Here is a 23,049-nt window from a genome sequence, read left to right on the forward strand (position 1 = left end):
CCGTACCTGTGTCCCCACGTCCCCACGGGGTGCAGTGGGCACCCAGCTGCACGTGCCCCTTCCCCAGCCCGGCAGTGAGCACCAGCAGCTCTGCTGCAGCTGCTCTGCTTATTATCATATTTAATTGCCCTCCTGGTAACCCCAGGAAATGAGCAGGAGATGGTGAGAGCTGCAGTTTGGGATGATGTAAACACCAACTCCAGCTCTCCCTGCACCTCGCCAAGCCAGGCCCGCAGAGAGCAGTGATTTATGGAGCCCCCCAGCCCTGCTCCCCCCGTCTGGGCTGTGAGTTTAATCCAGGGCCACAAATTCAACATAAATCACTTGATTAAAAGCTCTACTTAATTTAACGGGGGTGGGGGGTGGGCAGAGTGCAGCTGATCGATTTAATTTACACCGGGAAATAGCAACAAGCAGACGCATTTAAAAGGGCTGGGGAGACCAGCGATGCTGCAGCTGCTTCAGCTGCCTCAGCTTAACCATTTCAGGGCTCTGGAGGGGCTGGCAGCCCCTCTCACCCCTCCCACACCTCTGCCCAGGCCCTGTGGGGTGCAGGATGTCAAAACATTTTTATGGGGAGTGCTGGAGCCGTGAAAAACAGAATTCCCACAAAACCAGCTGCCATCATGGCTGCTCCCTGAGCACCATCTTCCCAAATTGCTGCTTGAGCACCCAGAGCCCTGGCAGTGCCCTCCCCATCGCCCCCCCAGCGACGGGCCGTGGCTGGCGAAGTTGCGGTTAAAGTCTTTAATAATTACAAGAATTCCAGATTCATTACAGAAGAGTTTACAACAAATAATATTTCTCCATACAAAGGCAAAATAAACTTTTCAAGTAACAGCGGCCTGGCTCCAGCGTCTGGACGCCGGTGGCAGGGAGGGAGGGGGTTCAGGTGAGATGCCCCATCCGTGCAGGTAGCAGCTCGGCGGAGCAGAGCTCGGGCAGCGGGACAGCCCGGGGAGCACGGACGGGCAGAGCTGGGTGAGGCTGCTCCCCGGTAAGGCACTGGCACTGCCCGGGGAGCGGGGACGCGCCGGGGGCACGGCGGGGCTGGCACAGAGCCGGGCTGGAGCCGCGGAGCCCGGCGTGACCGCGGCCCCCTCCCCAGGGCACCGTGGCCATCCCGCAGCGGTGCCCCAGCCCAGCACACCACCACGGTGCCACGGGCACCCAGCGGCCCCAGCCCCGCCGGAGCCCCGGGAGGACGCGGGGGCCAGGGCAAGGCCAGGCACGTCATGACAACGGAGTCCCAAAAGGCATCGACACATTATTATTATTATTGTTTAATACAACCCCATATAAAACTGAAGCAGCAGCAGCAATTCTTATCGAGGGACCTAAACTGAAATAGGTTTAGAACATAATTTAAAAAAATAAAAACAGCAAAAATAGCAAAATATATGACTTTTTTTTTTTTATAGCAACTGATATCTACCAGCCACTAGTACCTTCCTACCAAACTGGTATATCTCTGGTAACAACCCTTTTTAAAAAGACATGTAAATATATATTCATATTTATACATATTTTTCGTTATGTACACGGGACTCTGGGTTTAGCACAGGTGGGTTCGGTCACCTCTGAGCAGTGCAGGGCTCCTGCCCTGGATGTGCCTGCCATGGCTCAGCAAAGCCCACTGCTGCTGGCCCTGTGGGGCTGCAGGACCACCCCAGGGCATCCTGGGCAGAGAGGGGGCCCCACACCACGAGGCTCCCGGCATACTGAGGGTCCCAGCACAGGCTCCTGGCACACCAGAGAGGCTGTCAGCACACCAGAGAGGCTCCTGGCACACCAAGGTCCTTCCCTGGTGCAGCTCTCAGGTTCTCTACCTGGCAGACCATCCTGGCTCTCTGTGCCCGACCAGGATGTGCCATCCCAGGATGCCTGGCTGGTTCTTTGGCCATGCACTGCCCACGGGAGAGGATTTCAGCTCAGCCAAGTGGGAATACTCAAGCACAGAATTCATGGAGAAGAGGTTTAAAAACTGAAGGAGGAAATGCCATAAAAACAGCAGAGCTGAACCCTTTGGGCTATGGAGAGCTGACAGGAGGCAGCAGGAGAAGCTGGCAGGAGGTGCTTTGGGTGGTTTTGGTTATGTGAGATGCTACGGATGTCTCTGAACCCTTTCTGCAACAGCTCAGCACAACCAGGCTGTGCAGGCAGCGTCCACGGGCACGGCACGGTGTGGCACAGCATGGCACAGCACCCCTGGCAGTGCCAGCCTCAGTGTCGCTTCAGTCCACCATTGCTGTGCTGAGGGGGGAACTTGGGAAGGCACGGCTCGTCCGGGAGCGGGTCGTGGGAAAAAACAGAGTCCTCTCCCGAGGAGCAGGTGGAGCTGCGGGTGTCCGGGAAGCCAGGAGAATACTGATCCAGAGGCATGGAGAGGTCCAGGTACTCCTGAGAGGGACAGACCCCAGGCGTGGGCTCAGGAGGGGACTGGGCAGCCCCCAGGGAGCACCTCAGAGCCACCAGTGCCACCTCTCCTACCTGGTTGGAGGTCATGGCCACGATCCTGTCCAGGTCTTCCACCAGCTGCTTGAAGGTGGGTCTCTGGGAAGGGACGGCGTGCCAGCAATCCCGCATCATCATGTACCTGCCAGGGCAGGGGGGGCAGGGAGGGGCTCAGCCCGGGACAAGCCCTGGGGACCCCCACCCACCGGAGCAGAGAAGCACCAGGAATGTCTCCCTGTGCCCAGGCTGGCTCCCAGGGACAATGAAATGAATTACCCTCCAGGGATTGAGGGTAATCCCCGTGTGGAAGGAAGGGAAACCCTCCCGCCTGCCCTCATGACCAGAGGCTGTTTGGGGAGGAGGATGGGCACAGTCTGGGCTGGTCCCTGTGCTGGGGTCACCCCGGGATTCCCTCCTGTCCAGGGAGATGATGATTATGCAAATCTGATGGACTGATGGTTCTGCAGGGCTGGGAACTGCTGGGACTGTTACTCCCAACATCTGCCTATCACCCTCCATGCCCCACCCGTGTTCTGGGCCCAGCAATGGCACTCAGAGACCTCCAACCCCTCTCCCCATCCGAGCACTGCACTCACAGCTCATTGGTGCAGTTGCTGGGCTTGTCCATCCTGTGACCTTCCTTCAGCAGCTTGAAGAGCTCCTCAACAGGCACACCGGGGTAGGGTGACCCACCCAGTGTGAAAATCTCCCACAGCAGCACCCCGAAGGACCACCTGGGAACACAGGGCAGATGCTGGGGCACTGGCTCCGGGGCGCTGACACCCCAGTGGGCCCCAGTTTGGGTACTGTGAGAGGTCGGTTTGCTGGGAGGAACAACCATCCACAGCTTCGATTCACTTTGCAGGAAAAATGAGTCCCAGCACCAAATACAATTTGGATTCAAAATGTTTGGCTGGCTGACACCGACTGCAGTTTCATTAACTCAAGATGAATCCCATCCACGCATCTGCCCAGCAGGCCCTACTCACACGTCACTCTGGTGGGTGTAGATTCGGTCAAAGAGAGCCTCGGGGGCCATCCACTTCACTGGCAGGCGACCCTGAGACACAAAACCCCACAATGGCTCCATGGCTGCGAGGGAGCCTGGGGCAGGGTGAACCCTGCGTGCATGTGGCATTCCCAGCACAGACTGGAGCACTCCGACCCCACAAAACCCCTGGCACACCACTCACATTTGTCGTCTTCTTGTAGTAATCGATGTGGTGGATGTCACGGGCCAGCCCAAAGTCAGCGATCTTCATCACGTTGTCCTCTGTCACCAGCACGTTCCTGGCTGCCAGGTCCCTGTGGATGCACTGCCCGAGCACAGGGCTGTCAGCTGCTCCCCCAAGCCACTGCATGGCTCCCCACCATGGAGGAAAGGGTGCACGCCCCAGGCCCAGCTGCTGGGCTCTCCCATCCCACCACAGCCTCCTGGGAGCTCCTCACCTTCTTGGAGGCCAGGTACTCCATGCCCCGTGCCACCTGGTAGGCACAGGACACCAGGTCCTTGAAGGAGAGCTGCTCCTCGGGGACACGGGTGGGGTTGTAGCAGTACTCCATGCCCGGGGGCCGCCGTGCCTGCAGGTACTCCCGGAGGTTGCCCTTGCTGGCGTACTCCACAATCACATAGAGGGGTCCTGAGGGGATGCTGTGATGAGAGGCTGCAACACGGTGCAGGGACCAAGGCCAGCCCCTCCCAGGGGACGGCACCTGGAGGGTGGCAGAGGGGGACAGCCTCCCCACACATGCACCCTCACCATCTTGCGTGCAGGCTCCCAGCAGGTTGATGATGTTCTTGTGCTTGCCAATCATCTTCATCATCTCCATCTCAGAGATGAGGTCAGACAAGTCCTTCTCTGTGGCATCGGCTAGAGCGGAGAAGGAAGAAGTTAGGGGGTGCCAGGCTGGGTTGTATACCCCAGACCCCAGCCAGGGCTGTGGCATCACACCAGGACCACCCTTCTTGCTGCCACTTACACTTGAGCATCTTCACCGCCACCTTGGTCACACGGTTGGGCTTGTCCTTGTCGAGCCCAATGGCTTCTGCCAGCACCACCTGCCCAAAGCACCCTTCTCCCAGAGGCTTGCCCAGGATCAGCCTGGTGGGAGAAGACCCCGATGCAGGTCAGCGCCAGCAGCGGCTCCACCACCCTCCCCCAGCTCCCAGCGGGGCTGGAGCTCACCGGTCCCGGGGCAGCTCCCAGCGCGGGTCCTCGGGGAGCTCGTACTCGGAGACGCCGGCCAGCATGGGGGTGCCGCTGGAGGAGAGGCGCGAGGGCCGCACCAGCATCACGCCCGAGTTCATGGAGGAGCTGGAGTCGGCTGACACCTGCAGGGGGCCGTGGGTTACCTTCACGCAGTGCCCAGGCCCGCGGCCGGCTGCCCCCGGGGGGGAGGGGGTGATGGGAGCCTTGGCACCCGGCCCTGCCCGCAGCCCCCTGCCCACCCTGCCCCTGCGCTCCTGCTCCTTCTATGGAATTTTTAATTAGTCTCCGTCATGCTGTAGCCCAAAATGCACAGCCTGGGAGCTCTCCCATCTCCTCAGTGTGTACCACGCTCTGCCCAAACCTTGAACTGTTGTAAATCCTCCGGGTTCTCCTCATGAGCCACATCAAGGGGGGATGGGGGGAGCTGTGCAGCCCCCTCTCCCTATGCCCACTGTGCTGCCATCGGAGGCACAGCCTGGCAGTCCCCACCCCGTGCCACTGCTGGGCACGGGCTGGAGTGGGTGGTGCATGTAGCAGGGTGAGATGGTCTCGATGGTTCCCATCCTTCCTCCCCACATCCCCGGGAAAGGCTGGGCTCCAGGAGAGGCAGTAGGTGCAAACAAACCCCCTCTCTACTTTCTGTTACCTGTCTGCGCAGGGGGATGCTCTTGGCCAGCTTGTGCACGGCCAGCTGGCTGTTGAAGTCTGTCTTCTTGGTCGTGCTCTTCAGCTTGTAGATGATGATGGTCACCACCATGCAGGAGATGAGGAAAGCTCCGATGCAGTAGATGATGATCTCCAGGTAGAAGGGAGATGTCATCATGGCTGGGGTGTCCTCAATAGCTGGGTCGGTGTGAACAGGGTGTTTGTTAGCACATGCCAGGACCCAGGGAGTGGCACTGGGGAGCCCTTGGCTCCTCCTCAAGCTCAGTGGGGAGCAGTGGGGTGCAGCAGGGACTGGGGGCTGCCCACCCACCCTTGCAGGGAAGGCGTGCAAACAGCCCCCAGATCATCATCCCCATGGCCAAGCAATGCCTTTGCCACCTCTGCTTGCAGCCCAGGGTGGGATGGGGTCAACCGGGACAGGCATGAAGTGGGGCAACAGGGCCTGAGTCACCCCACAGGGATGTGGCGCCACAGGCACCTCTAGGAACAGGTCTCTGTCCCAGCTGCTCTGCTCTACCCACGCTTAGGAGCTGCAGTCCCTCAGGATCTGGGGTTACCCCCTGCACGTGTGATGGAATGGGGGCAGTGGGAGTCCAGGTCTTACTGGTAATGACTGGGGAGAGCCCGGAACAGAGCAGCCAGAGGCACTCCAGTGGCAAAGACCTGCCGTGGGAGCCTGGGCTGGTGGGGAGCGGGGACTCACAGACCCTGCTTTGGTGGCTGAGGTGGTGCTGGAGCCACGCAGAGCTCAGAGCCCGCAGCCACGTGTCGTGGTCCGTGGTGAATCTGGCAGGACGGGGCTGTGACTGCACCTTCTGCACCCCCAGCCCGACACCCCCAAAGAGCAGAGCCTCAGAGAGAGGCGTAAGAGGGAGCTGAAGATTCCTGGCCCACCTCTGAGCACACCTGGCTGACAAAGCAGTGGCTGATAACTGGGAAAGTTTTGGCTGGAAAGCAGTGAGCATGCAGCACCCCAAAGCTTTCCCAGAGCTGTTATCAGGCTTTGGTCCATGCATTGATGCTGAGGAGCAGCATCAATGGGGACGGGGCAGCCATCCCCACAGGGCAAGCACACACAACCCCTGGACAGTCCTGCACTGCAGAGCAAGGCCAGACCCTGGCAGGCAGAAGGGCAGCGCTGCCAGCACCCCCAAACTCCCCTGATTCCCCCTGAGCAGGCAGCGCTGGCCTGGCCTGGCCTGGCCCGGGGGTGCAGGACTGTCCTGCTCCAGCAGAGCAGCCCCTGGTTAAGTTCCCCAGGTATGCATTGCCTGGGCCAGGGAGAGAGCAGGGACAGACCCCAATTGGGGTGGAGGAGGGCACAGAGCTGGGGGACACTGCCCTGTGCTGCTCCAGCTGCAGGGCAGCCCCACAGCACCCACACTGACCAGCTCCAAGGGGGCAGGGAAGTGCTCTCTCCCGGATCACAATGCATACACTGGGAAGGAGGGAGGAAAGGGAGAGGAAGAGGAATATATACCTTCGAGAACTGTCAACCATGCAGAGTGATGGGAGATCCCAATAGAATTACCCGCCAAACATGTATACTCCCCAGCATCCTCAAATGAGACATTCCTTAAGTGAAGGACTTCCATTTCTTTGTCTGTCGTGTTAACGCCAGCCGTCTGGAAGGAAAAATGGAAGCAAAAAACGGAGAAGCAAACGACATGAGATCTTCTGGGAGGAGGCCAGAGAGGAGGGAGAGCCCAGTCTCATTTGCCAGACCCCCGGGGAGCAGACAGAGACCACTGCAGACCTGCTAGAGAGACCCTCGGGATGACCACTCATCCCGGCGGAGCTAGGGAGATGCTGGTTGAACCCTTCACCAAACGGAGCCTCCTGCCCATCCGAACATGCTGGCGATGGGCTGCATGGAGAAATCAGCCCGGGCAGAGCTGGCTGGCTCATGACATGGGGAGACACAGGGACAGGGATGGGAGCATGGAGATGGAAAGGGGGAGATGAGAGAACGGGGATGGGAGGACAGAGACAGGACAGAGGAGGGAGGATGGTGACGGGAGGGCAGCACAGACAGGGGATGCAGCACTCTGCCAGTCTGGGGTGCCTGGAATGATGGCAGCACCCTCAGAGACCCAGGTCCGCTGGTACCAGACCCAGGTAGCTGAGCAGCTCTGGTGTCTGCACGATGGGAAGGGCAGCACACAGGACAGACAGCAGGACACGAGGCATCAGCACACAGGAGAGACGCTGGGACACACGCACAGAGCACAGCCGGCCCCGCTGGGTATTTTTCCATGGTTGTTGCACCAGAAACAGCAGAAACAAGAGAACCCAGAGTTTTGTTTTCCACCGCCAGGCATTCTTCCTTTACCTGTGGCCAGGGGCCTGGTGACTGTGAGCCACGCAGACTGGTTGGCCTCGCCAATATAATTGGAAACCTTACAAACATACTCCCCGCTCTCGGCCTCTGTCACATTATACAGGGTCAGCACCTCCGCATCAGAGCTATTAATCCCCGAGTGCTGGAACAGACCAACAACATGGAGTCACACGGATGGATGTGCCCAGGAACCGCAGCACCCCGAGGGCTGGCATCGCTCTGCCAGCACAGGGGCTGCTCCCCCCACACCCCCAGGTGGGTGCGAGGGGTGGTGCTGCACACGGGAGGAAGGAGCAGGCAGGAATGGGGGTGTAACTCAGCTCCCCCCTGCTTCCCAGCAGTCAGGAGCACAGCTGGGGATGGCTGCATGGAATCACAGAACAGGTTGGGATCTTCAAATGCCACCCAGCCTGACCTCCTGCCCCAGCTGGACCGGTGGCCGGTGTGCTTGCTGAGTGGCACTGCTGGGGTGCAGAGGGAGCTGCTCTCACTGGGACGATCCAGAGCTCAGCTCCCAGCTCCAGGCTGTGCTCCCTGACCAGGACTGCCCACCCAGCCCTGTGGCGAGTGCCCTTAGGGCTCTGAAGGGACTGCAGAGCCAGCACAGGCGTGGCACACCACAGCCCTCCCTGCTCCCTGGCCAGCAGGCTGCTGATGGCTCAGGGGCTCCAGCTGCCCCGAGGCCAGTGGTCCCCAGCCCCAGGTGACTCTTCTGGCCCATCCACGTGGCTGCCAGTGCCCTTGCTCCTGCCCCAAGCACAGGGATCTGGCTGTGTCTGGTGTGTGGCTTTACCTTCAGGATCTGCACGTAGGGCAGGTTGTCGGGGCCGATCTTGCTGCCGTTCACCTCGATGTGCTTCAGCCACTGGATATGGGGCTGAGGGTCGCTGTAGACCTTGCACACAAACTCCACGTTGCTACCCAGGGCCACTGTCTTGTTGGCAGGCAGCCCTGCCTGCAGGATGGGCCGGTGTGGGGACCGCTCTGTGGGACCAGGACATGGGGCACCTCACAACGGGGTTTGGGGTGCCCTGCTGCCCATCCTCAGCTGCACCCCACAGCCCCCCATGCCCAGGACCCCTGGCTGAGGTGGGCACCAATGCACCCGGCGCAGCATTAGTGTCCCCTTCCCCAGGAGCCTGCCTGCAATGGGGTGAGAGCATCCAGGATGGGGGACAGGTGAAACCCCGGTGAGGGGACAGGGACATCGGCACCTACTGGGCAGGGTCAGAGGTCAAACAAACCTGTGGAGGGCCCTGGCCCTTAACAAAGTGGCTGCCACTGTGGTGAGTCAGCATTAACAAACCCCTTTGTTCACCTCTCTGACTGTTCCCTTCAGTTTGCTCAGTGTAATCAAATTAAATCACATTTTTAATGGTTCATTTACTGGCATTTAGAGCAGCTCCACATGTGGAACTGCTCAGACCAGCCTTCCCAGCTGGGAATTATGGCTAATAAGGCGATTAGAAAAAGTTTCTGTCTGGTCTATGAAATTATTTTCACCACAATTAAAAATCCCCAGAACGAGGTGGGGTGAACGTTCTGCCTGACTGGCTCATTGCCCCCTGTGCTGCAGATGTGAAGCCACGGGGACAGGAGGTGGCCACGGGGACGGGAGGTGGCCACGGGGATGCTGGGCGAGCCCCTTCCCTGGGAGCACCCATCTGCACAGGGTGCAGCAGCCAGCCCTGCCTGGGAAGGTTGAGGGGGACGGGATGGGTTGAGCCCCAGCCCTGTGCTGCTCACCCACAACATCCAGCTGGTAGGTGTGGTTGATGCTGCCGTACTTGTTCTCCACGATGCAGGTGTAGTTGCCCTTATCAGATGGCACCACCGAGTCCATGATGATGCTCCAGGTTGCCTGGCGGACCTGGGAGCACGGGGAGGACAGAAACACTTACGTGCAGCACACACGAGCCCAGGTTCTGCCCATGTCAGAGCTGGTTCAACCCCTGGCACGGGCAGCACATAAATCTCCCTTTGAGGTCACCTTTCCCCTTCCCTTCAGAGGGGCTGTAATTGCTCCCAGCTGTCCCAGGAGGGACACGGAGCCAACTGTGCAGCAGATGCTGTTGGCCTCGCCTGGTGCGTGGGGACACCCCTCTCTGGTGGCCCCCGTGTGGGGAGGGAACACACCAGCATTGTTCCTCCTGCAAGAGCTGCTTTCCCGGCTGGCCCTGGGGTTCAGAGCCCCACTGCTCCCCACAGCCAGCTGGCCCTGTGCTGGTCAGTGGGCAGGGGCAGCCTGGGTGTCCTGCACCTGGGGGCATCTGTGGGTGCTGCTGACCCCGTGCATCTCCTCTGGGACAGTCTCAGTGGCTCTGCTGGGAAAGTCACTGCCCAGGTCCCTCTGGCCACGAGGCACCAGGAGGCTCTCCAAAACCCAGCCCTGTCACTGCTGGCTCCAGCTGTGGCTCCTCATGGCAAACCTTCCTTGAGCCCTGCTCACGACTGCATTCCTCTCTCCCAGCTGATGCCCAGCTGGCAACTGCAGCCTGGCTCCGCAGTGGGCTCCTCCCCAGCTCAGGGAGCCAATGTGGGCCCAAATGAGAGCTGGAGTACCCCACGTGCTGAAGCAGCCCCACCAACCACTGCTGGGCATGCAGGGGCTCCTCCAGCCAGGGTCCCCGGGGATGCCCAGACCCCTCTCCTTGCCCGGGCCCATGTCCTCGGTGGGGGATTAGGCGGAGGTGGCCGAGCCAGGCTGGCTCCTCCTGGATCCTCAGCACAAGCCCCCTCCCCCCGGGCTGAGCTGGTACAAACATGACCCAGAAGCAGATCACTGCTGTAGGGAGACTCCACGTCAGAGGGGCCCATCTGCCCCTGCTGGGGTGCGTGGCTGGGGCTTGGTGCCTCTCCAGCTGCAGAGCCCCTTGCCAGCCCTGCTCCCCCCTGAAGGAGCAGAGCCAGGGGCTGTACCCCAGTGCCCCAGCCCCGTACCTTGTACCCCCCGATGCGGTGGTCAGGTTTGAACTCTTTGCCGTTCTTCAGCCAGCGCAGCGTGGGGTTGGGTGTTCCACTCGATGGACACTTGAATTTCACTGTTTTGGCAGCGGGGACAGCATGGAGCTTCTTCTCCATCTTCTCAGGATAGGTCCAGTATGGAGCAATGGCCTCTGGGGAGCAGAGGGAGGGCTCAGCACGGCCAAACCCAGCAGCCTCCTGCTCCTGGAGTGACCCCAAGGATGCAGGGCTGAGACAGGAATCAGGAGGGATGCCAGCAGCCAAGCCTGGCTAAAGCCGGGAGGGAGCTCTGGGACACAGGGCACTCCCCGTGAGCCACAGCAGCCCTCTCCTTGTGGGGTGCATGCTCAGCTCACGTGGCTCCAGCAGCGATGTCCCCGATGCAGCCACACCAGCACATCCCCCTGCTCTGACCCAGCTGTTTCACCCACTGCACCCACACCTGCTCTTCCCTCTACGCCCTCGGCACTGCCAGGAGCCCTGGGCCACTGCCCCAGCCCTGGGTGTGCCCAGCCCTGGGTGTGCCCAGCCTCCTCCTGCTTAGCCACAGGGCAGTGCCGTGGGCAAACCCAGCTCGCACGTACGGTTTGGCTTGGTGTTATCTGCCTCCTTCTCCTCCGACGAGGAATCATCTTCATCATCATCATCCTCTGCAGAGGGGAGAGCATCTGCAAAAGAAGGGACAGCCCTGTTGAGTATCTGAGCGTGAGTGGACCTTTGTGGCTGGCTGGGCCCAGAGCATCGTGGTGGGTGGTGGGGGCTGTGCCCAGTGGGGTGGGAGGGCAGGGTGCTGCTGATGCCTGGCAGGGGCGTGGGGATCCCACGGAAATCCTCTGCACAATCCCCAGCACAGCCAGGGCTGGCAGAGCCCAGTGCCTGCAGCCATGGACATGGTGAAGAGATCTGCTGAAGAGGTGACTTCGGAGCTCCTCACCCCACGTCCGGTGCCACCAACAGCCCTGGGGTGACAGCCAACACCCCACAAACACAGACATGTCCCCACCTGGAGCCTTCCCCCCCTCTCCAGCCTCACACTCCTTCAACACCAATGCAGACCATGGCTCCCACCCAACGCGTGCCCCTTCTGGGGCAGCCCTGCAGATAAACGTGAGATGGTTTCTGGCTGCTTCTCCCTGCACTGCAGCAGCCAGGAAGCCACGGCACCACACTGGACACTCCTCTGGGCACCTGTGAGCTGCAGGTCAGCCCTGAACTCACCATGCGTGGCCAGTGTGTGTGCAGGAGCGTGCAGGACTGTGCAGGAGTATGTAGAGGTGTGCAGGGGTGTGCAGAGGTGTGCAGGATGTGCAGATGTGTACAGAGGTGTGCACAGGTATGCACAGGTGTACAGAGGTGTGCAGAGGCAGCCTGCTCCTCTCTTCACAGCCTGGCTCCGTGGCTGCCCCTTCCCTGCACCGCCGGGGCTGCTACGAACCTGAGATGTTCACGGAGAAGTAGGTGGTCTCGCTGCCCGAGGGGCTGTTGGTCATGCAGGCGTAGAGCCCCGAGTCCTCGGGCACCACGTCCCTGAGCTCTACCTCCTCCCCAGTGATGCGTGTCCGGTTGTTCTCAGCCAGCTGGATGCCATCACGCACCCAGTTGATGCTCTGGACGTCGTCCCGCAGCCGGCAGCGCAGCTGGAGGAGCTCACCAGGGTGGGCTGAGTAGGACTCCACTTCGATTTTTGCTTTGGGCAGAGCTGGAGGAGTTAGGGGAGAGAAGAAGAGAAAAAAAAAAAAAAGGAGAAAAGGAATAGAGACCAAAGGAAAACCATGCAGCTGCTGCTGCGGCCTGGTTAATGAGGCAGCATGCACTGCTCGGATGCTCCTGCTGCTGGGATGCTCCTGTTGCTGGGATATTCCCACTGCTGGGATATTCCCACTGCTGGGATATTCCCACTGCTGGGATGCTCCTGGTGCTGGGATGCTCCCCCTACTGGGATACCCCCACTGCTAGGATATTCCCTCTGCAGTAAAGGGGACCCAGCACCCAGGGGACAGAGCCCACGGCAGCAGCAGAGCAGAGGAGAGGCAGAGGCAGAGGCTGCGGGCACCCCAAGCAGCACCAGGTGCTTCCCTCCACAGCAGGACTTGCTCAGTGCCTGGGCAGTTCCAAAACCCTCTCGGCTCTTATGGAACACGACAGGGCAAGGGCTCCCGAATGGGGGAGAAACCTGTGACAACTCAGTGCTGCTGCAAGGCAGGATCCAGCCTCTCCCAGAAGCATCCCAAATCCCTGCATGGCTCTGCCGCCTGGCAGGGCTCTCAGATCCCTACCACCACAAGCAGCAGCCAGCGAAGCAGGCCAGGGTCCCCATGCCACCAGGACCCCCGCCCTGGTTAGAGCACGGCGCTGCAGGGATGGGAGGGCAGGGGCTGGGGGCTGCAGCAGGACAGCAGGCAGGGAGCGAGGGGGGACAGGGCAGCCCAGGGAGCTCTGGCCAGACAGGGCTGGCCACTGTGTTCCCATCCACAGCATTCCCAGGCAGGGGAGCTGAGCTCCCCGAGGTGAAGCTCATGTGAGCAGCACAAGGATCCTTTCGCTCCATCCTGCTGTGACACGATCTCATTTCTCCCAGCCCTGAAGTCTCCAGGGCTCTGTCCTCAAGTCCTGCCCTCCACAGTGGGTGGTGCGAGAGCAGCTCTTCTGGTCCCAGGCTTGGAGAAGATGCTGGGTTTCAAATCACCTCTTCAAATTCCACAGCACAAGGAAGGGTCCAGGCTGCTCCAGCTCTGCAGAGGCTCCTGGTGATGATGTGGGCGGATGCAGTGCGACCATCATCCTAGACTGAGCTCTACAGGTTGGTGGGCACAGGTCCAGAGCCCAACTCTTCAGGCACTCTTTGACCTCTGACTCCTCCCCAGTAAAGTGTGTCCTGTTGTTCCTGGCCAGCTGGATACCATTGGGATGCTGTGGGAGCAGCACGAAGGGACACAGGGCACTGCTGCAGATGCTGCTCTCAGGGGAAAGAGACTGGGCTGGAAAATCCCAATAAACGCAGCAGAAACAGCCAGGAGATGTTCAAGATGTTCAAGCTGACCTGTAGCTCGAGAGCTGAGCCCCCCAGGACTTCTGGGTGCCCAATGAGCCAGACAAGAATAACCTCTGCTCTGCCCTCTGCACATGTGCCCTGAAGAGCCACAGGGCAGCTCGCCCTGGACCAGTGGCTATAGAGCAGCCCAGGGTGTCTACTGGCATAAAATGTCCCAGAGAGGAGCCAGGCAGCACAGGATCAGGACTAGCAGCAAGACCTCGCTCCTCCCTGCTCCTCCCTGCTCCTCCCTGCACCCAACAGCCACTCTGTCTGGCCAAAAATGAAACCTCGGCTCTCCAGAACTCTGATTCACCGCACCGTGACCTGCACTTCACTTTCTGGCCTCTTCTCTTTGCCTTGGACTGATGAGAAGCTTCATGGGAAAAACATTAATGAGCAGCTCCAGAGTTTCTCCTCTTTCTTTTGCTCAGCACATGAAGGAAAACAGTGGGATGGGGAAGAATTCCCTTTCCTCAGTTGCTGTAATTCCAATGCCAGGGCTCCAGTTCATCCGTGAGAGCTTACAAAACATTTTAATGTGGAAGGTGAAGACCAACAGGAGCCCCTTTGGTGGTGGGGAAGGGTCTCGCTTTGCAATCCTGTTTTCCCCCGATTTTCTCCCACAGGACAGGCACTTCTCACAGCTCTGATTTGTGTTTCAAGTGATTCATCACAGGCATCTCCACAGGCTCACAAAGCAGCAGTGACATCCCATCCTGTCCGTCTGCACACCCCAGGACTGGGCAACGCCACATCCTCCTGCCTGTCCCGACTGCCTTCTCACACGGAGCAAGGTCAGTGGGCAACAAACAGCCATGAAAACCCAAACCAGCACGAATCTGCTCTTATCTGGCTCCCAGCTCTGCCCCTTCCCACGCATCAGCCAAGTTTCCTCTGGAACAGAATAACCCTGCAGGGGAACCAGGGTGGTCGCTCCTCCTGTCCTCGAGCTCCCCCAGCATTCCACACTGCACCTGTGGAATGTGAAGAGGCAGCCTGGGCATGGAAAAGGTCTTTGGAGGAGGTGGAAATTTTGGGTGACCGTAGCCTAACGCCAGGGCTTGAGGAAGCAGCACTGCAGGTTCAGGAGGGTCCCTTCCCAACGGGCACAGGTCCCTGGGTGCGCTGTGCGAGTGCCACTGCTTCTGCAGACCCCTGGGCATGGGGCCAGACTCCCTTTCCAAGCTGTCAGCCCCCTCCTCCAGCCCTGCTGAGCTAGGGGCTGGTTTGCATGGACAGCAGGACTGGGAGGCACGGTGGTGTCGAGGTGAGGAGAGGGGAGGCAGAGGGCACAGGGCCCTCGGGTCACTCACTGCACTTCTCTGGCACTTGGGACAAGGCAGAAAGCGCAGCCTGGTGGGAACGGCCTGAGAAGGAATTCACAGGCTAATGAGCATGTCCAGGTTTGCTCAGTGCTTGGGCAGCACTGTGGCCCTGACAGGCAGAGAGCTCTGTGGCTGCTGGGATGGCACCGGGGTGGCAAGGGGGGTACTGAGAGCTGCTGGTGTGAGCCGTGGCACCGGTGTGGCATTGGTGTGGCACTGGTGTGGCCTCTGCTTTGGTTAACGATTGCTAACTCATTAGCCTGATACATCCCTGTCTCACGCTCTGCTCTCCTGTACCTTAAACCATAGCACCGGGTGCAGCCCCCCAACACAGCCCCACGGCAGACCCCTCCCAGCAGAGCTTCTGGCTGGTTGCTCCCTGTGGGCACAAGCCAGGCCCACATGGGCCCCCTCTCCAAAGGTTAACCAGACAAACACGTGGCTCTCAGCCCCGAGCCTCCAGGTGCCCCCGGCACTGCACAAAGGTCGGTCAGTGGGAGTCCTCACCTCAGCTGGAGCTGTGGGGTTGGTCACAGCCCTTTAAGCAAATAGGGTGACAGCAAGGAGAGCACAGGAGCACCAGTCCCACAGGCCTTGTCCCATCCCAGGGGACAGGAGGCCTCCCCACCATGGGGAGCCCCAGGGTCCCCAGTGAGGCAAGGAACAGCTCCAGCCGATGGTGCCTCCATGAGCTGCACGGTGCCATGGCTGGGGCAGCCACTGTGGGTTTATTACTTCATTCCAGCTTTGAAACATAACCGAGAGCAGAGTCGACTCCAGCAAGCACTGGCCGGATAGAGAGTGTCACCAAGTGCACAGAACTGTCACCGGGGCCAGCCCCCGACGGGGACATGGGGCAGGGACACGGGGCAAGGGCACGGGGCAGGGACACGGGGCAGGGGCTGCTCGTGTTCATTGTGCCCCCCTCTCTCCGTGCTGGCCGTGCCCCCCAGGCTGGGCACACGCAGCGGGGACCCCGGGGTGCACCCTGCAAGCGGCGACAGCCACAGCCTGCGCTGGCCATGGCGATGGCGATGGTGGCAATAAAGGGGCCAACAAAGCGGCACGGGGACAAAGCGGGTGGGGGGCGCGGAGCCGCAGGCGCCGGTTGCCCTGGAGACCCCAGCGGGGCTTTCCGAAGGTATTTCCTGAAGAAAAAGCACACACATGCCCGGCAGCCCCACTAATCCCAACAGGAAGCGCTCACCGGGACGTGGGGATTGGCTTCTTTTTGATTTCAAAAGCTCCTCACCCTGCCGTGTCCCCCCAGCCCGTGTCCCGACTGGCGACATCCCTGGCACCCCAGCAGCTCCGGAGCCGGGCACATCCCCGGATCTCCCGCTCCGGGGAAGGGCAGCAGGGAGATGCCAGCAGAGGAGCATCACGGGCTCAAGGCACACTCTTGGCACCCCCAGCCCGGACTCCTCCAAACCCTCCGCAGGGAGAGGGGATCGGTGTCCTGCTCCAGGCCCTCCCTCTCTCCCAGCCTGCGCTGCAAATGAAGCAGCACTTAATTAACAGGCCCGTTGGGAGTTTGCAAAGCTGTCAGGATAAAGCCCCCACCCCTTCCCTCCTTTCCTTTCCCCCGGCCGTGCCCGGAGCTCGCAGCAGCTCAGAGCCCTGCAGGCACGGACACCTCTCCATGGGCTCCCACCGGCCAGGGCACACCCGGGGCACGGGAAACAGAACACCCCGATCCGCACAGGGTTTGGCTGGCTTTGCCTGGCCCTGGCTCAGTGCTGGAGCCGAGTGTCCATTCCTCTGCTCACCTCCCTCCTGCACAGCCCCAGCGCTGCACACGGGGGGCTCCACGCCCCGCAGGCGCTCGGGGACCCCTCTGCTCCCCCCGGGGCAGCTCCACAGCCCAGGCTCCGGCCGAGTACGGCTGCTTTTCCCAAAGACTCGTATTTCTTTTTTAACTCCTCAATTAAGGGCCGGAGTGACAGCATCCGAGTGGGAAGGCGGGAGGACTGAACAATGCCGGCCAGGCTGGGAGGGGATGCGATGCCCTGGAGGACACAGCCACGTCCCGTGCAGCTGCGGCAGTGGGGTCTGGGGGTGCTGCTGGGCCCCCCGAGCTCCGGTAACACTCCTGGGCTGCTGCCATCAACAGCAGAAGAGCAGGAGGCTGCAGGCTTGGCAGGGAATTCCTGGGCTGCTTGTGGGGCTCCGGCAAGAACTCGGCTCCTCCGAAGGGGATCCCCTGGGGCTCCCGCAGGCACTGGGTGGGACACGCCTAGAGCTGCAAAACCAAGGAGGGACTGGACAGCAGGGAAATGGGGAAGGGAACAGAGCCGAGGGTCAGCAGTGCCCTGGGGAGCAGTGGGGACAAGCCAAAGACCCTCTGGTGCCGCCTGCAGGGATGCTGGGCTCCCCCAAGCTACCTGGGCTGAGCACATTGCCTGCCCCGGCCTTTTGGCTCCTGCCGGGTCCAGAGCAAGACCCCCCGGACGAGCTGGGGACGACAAAGCCCCGGGAGCCAGGGCCCCTGCAGATGGCCGGGGAGGGGGGCTAAGCCTGTGGCCAGCTGGGCAGCCCTGGGAAATGGGGCAGCCCTCAGCCCCTGCCCCACGGGGAAGGGGCTGCAGCCAAATCCCTGCGCTTTGGAGTGCAAATACATCCCCCGGGGAGGTATCTGCTGCACTGGGGGTGTTTGGGGCTCAGCGTGTGCCAAAACCTGCCCAAGGCAGGACCCCCCCCCTGCCCCAGGACACGGCTCCCCACTAAAATCTGCTTGGCCACTTGGCACCTCCTGCGGGGCCAGGGCAGGCCCCTGTGAGGAGATGCCTGAGCAGCGGCTGGGACAATGGCAGACAAGGAGAGAGGGAAAAAAAAACCTTGGCAATTTTCTGCAGGTTTCTATTTAACCTGGAGACAAAGAGCGGCTTTGTGCGAGGGAGGGACAGAGGCTGCGCATGGAAATTTCTTGGCTTCTCCCCTTAACCAGGGTTTTTTCACCACCTCCAAATTTAGGTAACTATAAAATGCAGTAAGTGCCTGTTAATATTTTATTTGCTCCAGATTTTTTGGTACTGGGAGGGAGCCCCTGACAAGCAGAGCTCCCAGACTCCCTCCCACACCACAAGGAGAGGGGGGCCAGAGCTGAAGCCCCCTCCACATGAGGCCAGGCCGCTGACCGGCCGCAGGGGATTACTCCTCCCTGAGAAGGGAGCTTAGCTGCCTCAGAACCGGGAGTAAACTGAAACCCCATAAACATCCAGAACAAAGTCCAGGAATGCTGCTGCCTCCAGCACGGAGGGGACCGAGTGTGGCCGCTGCTGCCCCCAGCGTGATGGGGGGACACTCCTGAGTCACGGAGGAAGGACAGAGACCTTGGCCCCCAGGACACGATGGCCCCCAGCATGGCATCTGAACCCCATCCACACCCCACGGGACCCCAAAACCCCTGGGGCAGGGTGGGAGCCTACCCCTGAGAGATGCTGGTGGCTCAGCCCTGGCTGCAGGTCCTGGCCCAGCACTGTCTCTTCCCATCCCACACATCCTGCTGGGAACATTTTGTTCCCACCAGTCAGCTCCTGAGCCAAGGGACGGATTCTGCCCCAGCCGGGCTCCTGCTGTGGCACTAATTGGGCCGCCCTGGTGAGAACCGTGTCGGGAATCGTTTCCAGAGGTTATTGTTAGCCCTGGCATGAGGCTGGCGAGGAACCAGCTCCCTCCTCTCCAACCTCTCCTCCTCCACTGCCACTGCCTGGTGCTGCTCCCAAACCCTCCAGAGGCTGCAGGGCTCCTCACGAACCCCAAAATTCACCTGTGATCAATCAGCTCCACGCAGCCTGAACCCCCCAACACCTTTCTCAGTGCCACAGCTGGGGCTGGGGCTGCAGGTGGTGCTCTCCTGGCAGCATAGAGCCATCCTTACCCCAAACACTGCTAGCAAACTTCTTCCAGGAAGAGCAATCTCCCGAGAAAAACATGTTTACCACTGTCAACCGCATTGTTTACAGATGCGGGGAGCAGGCATGCCAGTGGAAAAATCTCAGCCACAGTCCCTGTGAGTGCAGCTCTGCCCGGGCTCCTCTCCAGAGCTCCAGCTCCCCAGGGACCAAGGCATGTCCTGGGGTGTCACCTCACAGGGTGTGACCTGTGACCAGGTACCTGCAGGGCACCTCCAGTCAGAGGTGCCAACCCTGGCAGCCGGCAGCATCACCCAGGCATTTCTCAGCGGGGCTGGTGCAGCTGCAGAAGGGGTCACCTGCCACTTGCCAGCTGCCACTTGCCCGAGCCATGAGGGGACCCTGGGGCACCATGCAGCACCGTGCCCATGCTGGCCACACCAGCAATCTGCCTCTCAGGGTTCTGCTGGGAGGAAGGGGGAAGGGGGAGTGAGTCTTAAAAAGCAAAGCAGTGCCCACAGACCAGACATTCTTGGGTAATTAGAACCAAAAGGAGTTGAAGTCCTGCGCAGCGCTGCCGGCTCTGGTTATTCTCTGCCGCGCCGAGGGCCAAGGCTCTGACGGCCTGAGCAGGGCTCTCTGCCAGGGCTGGCCCTGCTCAGGGCCAGGCGACCCACTTGGCCCATCCCTGAGCCTTGGGGTGCGCCCACCTGAGGCAGGAGCACCCCTGGCCACTGCCACCAGCCCTGCACTGCTCCTGGGGGACAGCAGAGATAACAAGGGAGGGGATGTCCTGGTCAGGGGCTGCGTTCCCCAGCACCAGTGGAGCAGAGATGGGGACTGCACAAATCTGAGCCAGCCCCGGCTTTGAGCTCCCGCCTTGGGCATTCCCATCTGGGAGCAACACTGGAGCATCCCGAGGGTTTCTGCAGGGTGCATTCATCCCTGGCACTGGCAGCTGGCAAGAGCTGAACCAGTACCCTGCAGCCAAACCTCCATCCCCACCAGCTGAGCCCAGGATCACCCCAGTGGGGCCAAGCCTCACGCACATCCTGGGTTATAGATCATCAAGTGCTGTCACGCAGAGCAACCCCAGCAGGGGACACAGCCCCCAGGGCTCTGTATTCTCCTCCAAGTCAACAGGTCAGGGTTTGCCACAATTTTTCTCCAGGTTTAAAATGTCCCCAGGCACTGCTGGAGCCACACACCCATTTTTTGTGCCCACACAAACCACTCTGGGGACAACATGCGCTATGTCCCCAGAAGCGCCAGCTCCCAGGCAGCTGGGTGACACCAGAGGTGGCACTGGGGACGTGCTGGTGGCCCCATGGCTGGAGCACACGCCGGCCTCTGCCTCTGCTGCAGGGAAGAGCAGCTCATGCTGCCCAAGAGGAAGGCAGAGGACGAGGGGGCGGCCGCACCAGGACCTTACCTTGGTCGGGCAGGGTGGGGGCCGGCCGGGCAGCGGAGAGCGCGGCTGCGACCAGCACAGCCCAAAGGATGAGGCACCGCCAGGTAAACATCCCACTGCTGCAGCTACTGCTTGCTGACTGGGCTCCGCAACTCCCACTCCATGGGGGCCCCGGGCTGGCCCCGGGCGGGCGCAGGGGGGTCTCCGCAGGGCTGGCAGCCCCTACAAGCTGTGAAGGAGGAAAGCAGAGTCAGGGCAGGGCCAGCTCCCCACATCCCACCATCCAGCACGGCTGCTCTTGCTGTCACTGGCGATGCTCCTCCCGCATCCAGCCCAGCAGGATGTCCCTGCATCAAGGGATGTCCCCAGACTGCAGTGGCAGGTCCCCACAGACCCCTGGGCAGCCTGACACGACCTGGCACTGACTGGCAGAGTTATGTTTCCCTGTGTAAAAGCGCTGATGTGTCAAGAGTGAAACCACTGGTGAAGCAGAACGAAATGCAGCAAGATTTCCCAGAAGGGTGAGAGAAACATTAACGTCAGTTAAAGAAAGGGAGATTCCTGCTCTCTACTTCCTGCACTTTGTCAGGTGTTGCTGACCTGTGGCTTCACTGAGGGAAATCCCTTATCCAGAGCAAAATCTGATGTTGTCTGTGCCACCCCTAGGAAAGCAGCTCTCACTGCAAACTCCAGTCCCCTCCATCCCTAGGAGATCTGCAGGGCACCCCCATGGAGAGGCCTTCCTGCAGCCAGAGGGTCAGCCAGCTGCAGCCGATCTCTTTCCACCAACAGCTGGTTTTGAAGTGGCTGTGTGGGGAGAAATCCCCCGGCATCCACGGCCAATTCTGCAACTCGCTCTCGTCCTGCCAGCTCTCACGCTGGGCTCTCCAGCACACCCATCCCCTCAGGTCCCCATCCCTTCCCAGGGGATTGCTCCATGCAGGGCAGCTCTGGAGCTGGGTTCTGGCACAGGGATGCCAAGCAGAGCCTGATCCTGGCCTCAGGGTGCTGTGGGGGCGTGCCCTCCATGGCCCTCATTCCTCCTTCCCTCTGACCATCCCTCCTTCTCTCCATGCCAGGAGCATGGAACTCTTCCAAGACACGTTCCAGGGGAACGCTGGAGCCCGAAGCCAGCCGCCCCCAGCCAACTGCTCCGAGCCGTGCGGATGGGAACAAGCCCCGTGCTCCACCCCCGCGCCACATCTGCACCTCGGCAGCAGCCGGGATGGGGGTGAGGTCCTGACTCTGGCCATCACCTGCAGTCCCGCCGAGCGGGGTGAGATCCTGCCCAGCTATTGCACAACCCTCACAGCCCCGGCCAGGGAGCTCTGCCACAGTCACGAGGACCAGGACGTGGGCGGAACACCACCATCCCACAAACCCTTCCCCAAGGCACCTCCCGGGGTACAGCTGTGCCTCCAGGCCCCACAGCCCCTGCCGAGCATCCCAAGCTCACCCGGTTCCTATCCCGAGCTGCCGCGGGAGCGGGCGCTTCCCTTTGCCCAAAGGCGTCAGGCTGAAGCACACACTGTTAAAAACAGTGAGTAATAATCGTAGTGAGTAATAAACTGCTACTCATCCTCCCCACGCATTTGGTCCATGGAGCACCAGCCTCTGCCTCTCCCACTCCGCTGTGAGACCCTGCACTCCCTGTGCCCACAGTGGTGGCTCTTCCCCGGGGATGGGCTGAGCAGCCACAAGCCCCAAAGGGCTTAGATCCTCCAAAGAGCCTCTGCACCCAAAGGCAGCCCAGCTTGGCTGCAGTTGTGGGAGCTCCAGCTGCCTCCTTCCTGCCCAACTGCTCTGGCTAGCACAGGAATATTTGGGACCCAAACTATTGACACAAGGAGTAGGGCAGGGAAAAGGGCACCCAGCAAACACTGGTGTTATCTCCAACACCAGCACTTCCAGGCACTGGGTAGTGCTTGGAAACAGTTATTGGATGTTCAGGATTTATCAGGGTTTGAAAAGGGGAGGTGGAATTCTTTTGGGGGGGGGGGGGGGCAAGTCTTTGGTATTTCTGGAAATTATTTTCTGTCTCTCAGTGGCTTTGTTTATCGACAGCACATGCTCCCCGGAACATGCCCTAATGCGGAGCGTCTGCGTGGGCCTCCCGAGCCGGCCCCGCGCCGAGGGGAGGGATGGAGGGATGGAGGGGAGCCCAGTGCCTCCAGTTCCTGAAAAATGAGTCAGTGCTGGCTCGCGCACAGCAGAGCCCTTCTCCAGATACACCTCGGAGCGGGCGCCTTCCAGCTGATTCAGGGGCTTGACAGCACGATATTTCCATGGCGTAGGGATGGCTCGGCAGCACAGAGCTGTCCCGTGGCTCAGAGGGTCACTGGGAGGCAGGAGGGAGGGAGGAACAGAGGGAAATGTGCCAGGACCCAGCAAGAGCACACAGAGATGGTCCCAGGGCAGTGAGGGAGGGAGCAGCTGCCATGGCTTTGCTGGAGGACAGCGGGACTGGGACACGTCCTGCCTGCTCCTCCTGGACAGGTTCAGCAGCACCCGAGGGAATCTCAGTGCTCAGAGGTGCTGGAGAGGTAGCACAGACCTATTCCTCCTTCCCAAGGGAAAAGGGGAGACTGGGAAACCCCAAAACACCTGCCCTCATGACTCCTTGGTGGGAAGGAGGCAAGGAAGTGGGGAGAGAGCTCCTACCTGTGCAAACAACAGCATGGCTCTTCTGCATATTTATCCAGCTTTTATAGAAATCCCAACAGGAAACCATTTGCTCTGGAGGATGGCAGCACAGGCAGGGTGGGTCTCTGGCTCCTGTCGGGCACTGGG

At 60.6% G+C, this 23,049-nt stretch overlaps 1 protein-coding gene across 2 annotated transcripts; it reads right to left on the bottom strand.

Moving 5' to 3' along the window:
• Positions 1-2,223: 2,223 nt before the first annotated feature.
• On the bottom strand, positions 2,224-20,371 carry FGFR1 (fibroblast growth factor receptor 1). 2 transcript variants are annotated; one of them, XM_062510783.1, is made up of 17 exons: positions 20,281-20,371; positions 12,071-12,334; positions 11,220-11,303; positions 10,612-10,787; positions 9,418-9,541; positions 8,465-8,655; positions 6,811-6,955; positions 5,311-5,507; positions 4,641-4,786; positions 4,435-4,556; positions 4,215-4,325; positions 3,904-4,094; positions 3,648-3,770; positions 3,444-3,514; positions 3,051-3,188; positions 2,491-2,596; positions 2,224-2,400 (listed from the first exon to the last, which is right to left on the bottom strand). In XM_062510783.1, the coding sequence occupies exons 1-17, from the start codon at positions 20,369-20,371 to the stop codon at positions 2,224-2,226; spliced, it is 2,457 nt and encodes an 818-aa protein (XP_062366767.1). The 2 variants fall into 2 exon arrangements, with proteins under 2 accessions (XP_062366767.1, XP_062366766.1); XM_062510782.1 differs by having other exon boundaries at positions 4,641-4,807.
• Positions 20,372-23,049: the final 2,678 nt, after the last annotated feature.

Source organism: Cinclus cinclus, chromosome 29 (assembly GCF_963662255.1).
Source record: "Cinclus cinclus chromosome 29, bCinCin1.1, whole genome shotgun sequence".
In the NCBI taxonomy this organism is placed as follows: Eukaryota; Metazoa; Chordata; class Aves; order Passeriformes; family Cinclidae; genus Cinclus; species Cinclus cinclus.

Bases quoted from the DNA above. Each gene is read 5' to 3' on its own strand.
- FGFR1 (XM_062510782.1), bottom strand. From the start codon at position 20,371: ATGTTTACCTGGCGGTGCCTCATCCTTTGGGCTGTGCTGGTCGCAGCC. The intron at 4,326-4,434 runs GTAAGTGGCAGC...TCTCCGCTCTAG, and splicing joins GGCGGTGAAGATGCTCAAGT to CCGATGCCACAGAGAAGGAC. The intron at 3,771-3,903 runs GTGAGGAGCTCC...GTGCTCGGGCAG, and splicing joins AGTACCTGGCCTCCAAGAAG to TGCATCCACAGGGACCTGGC.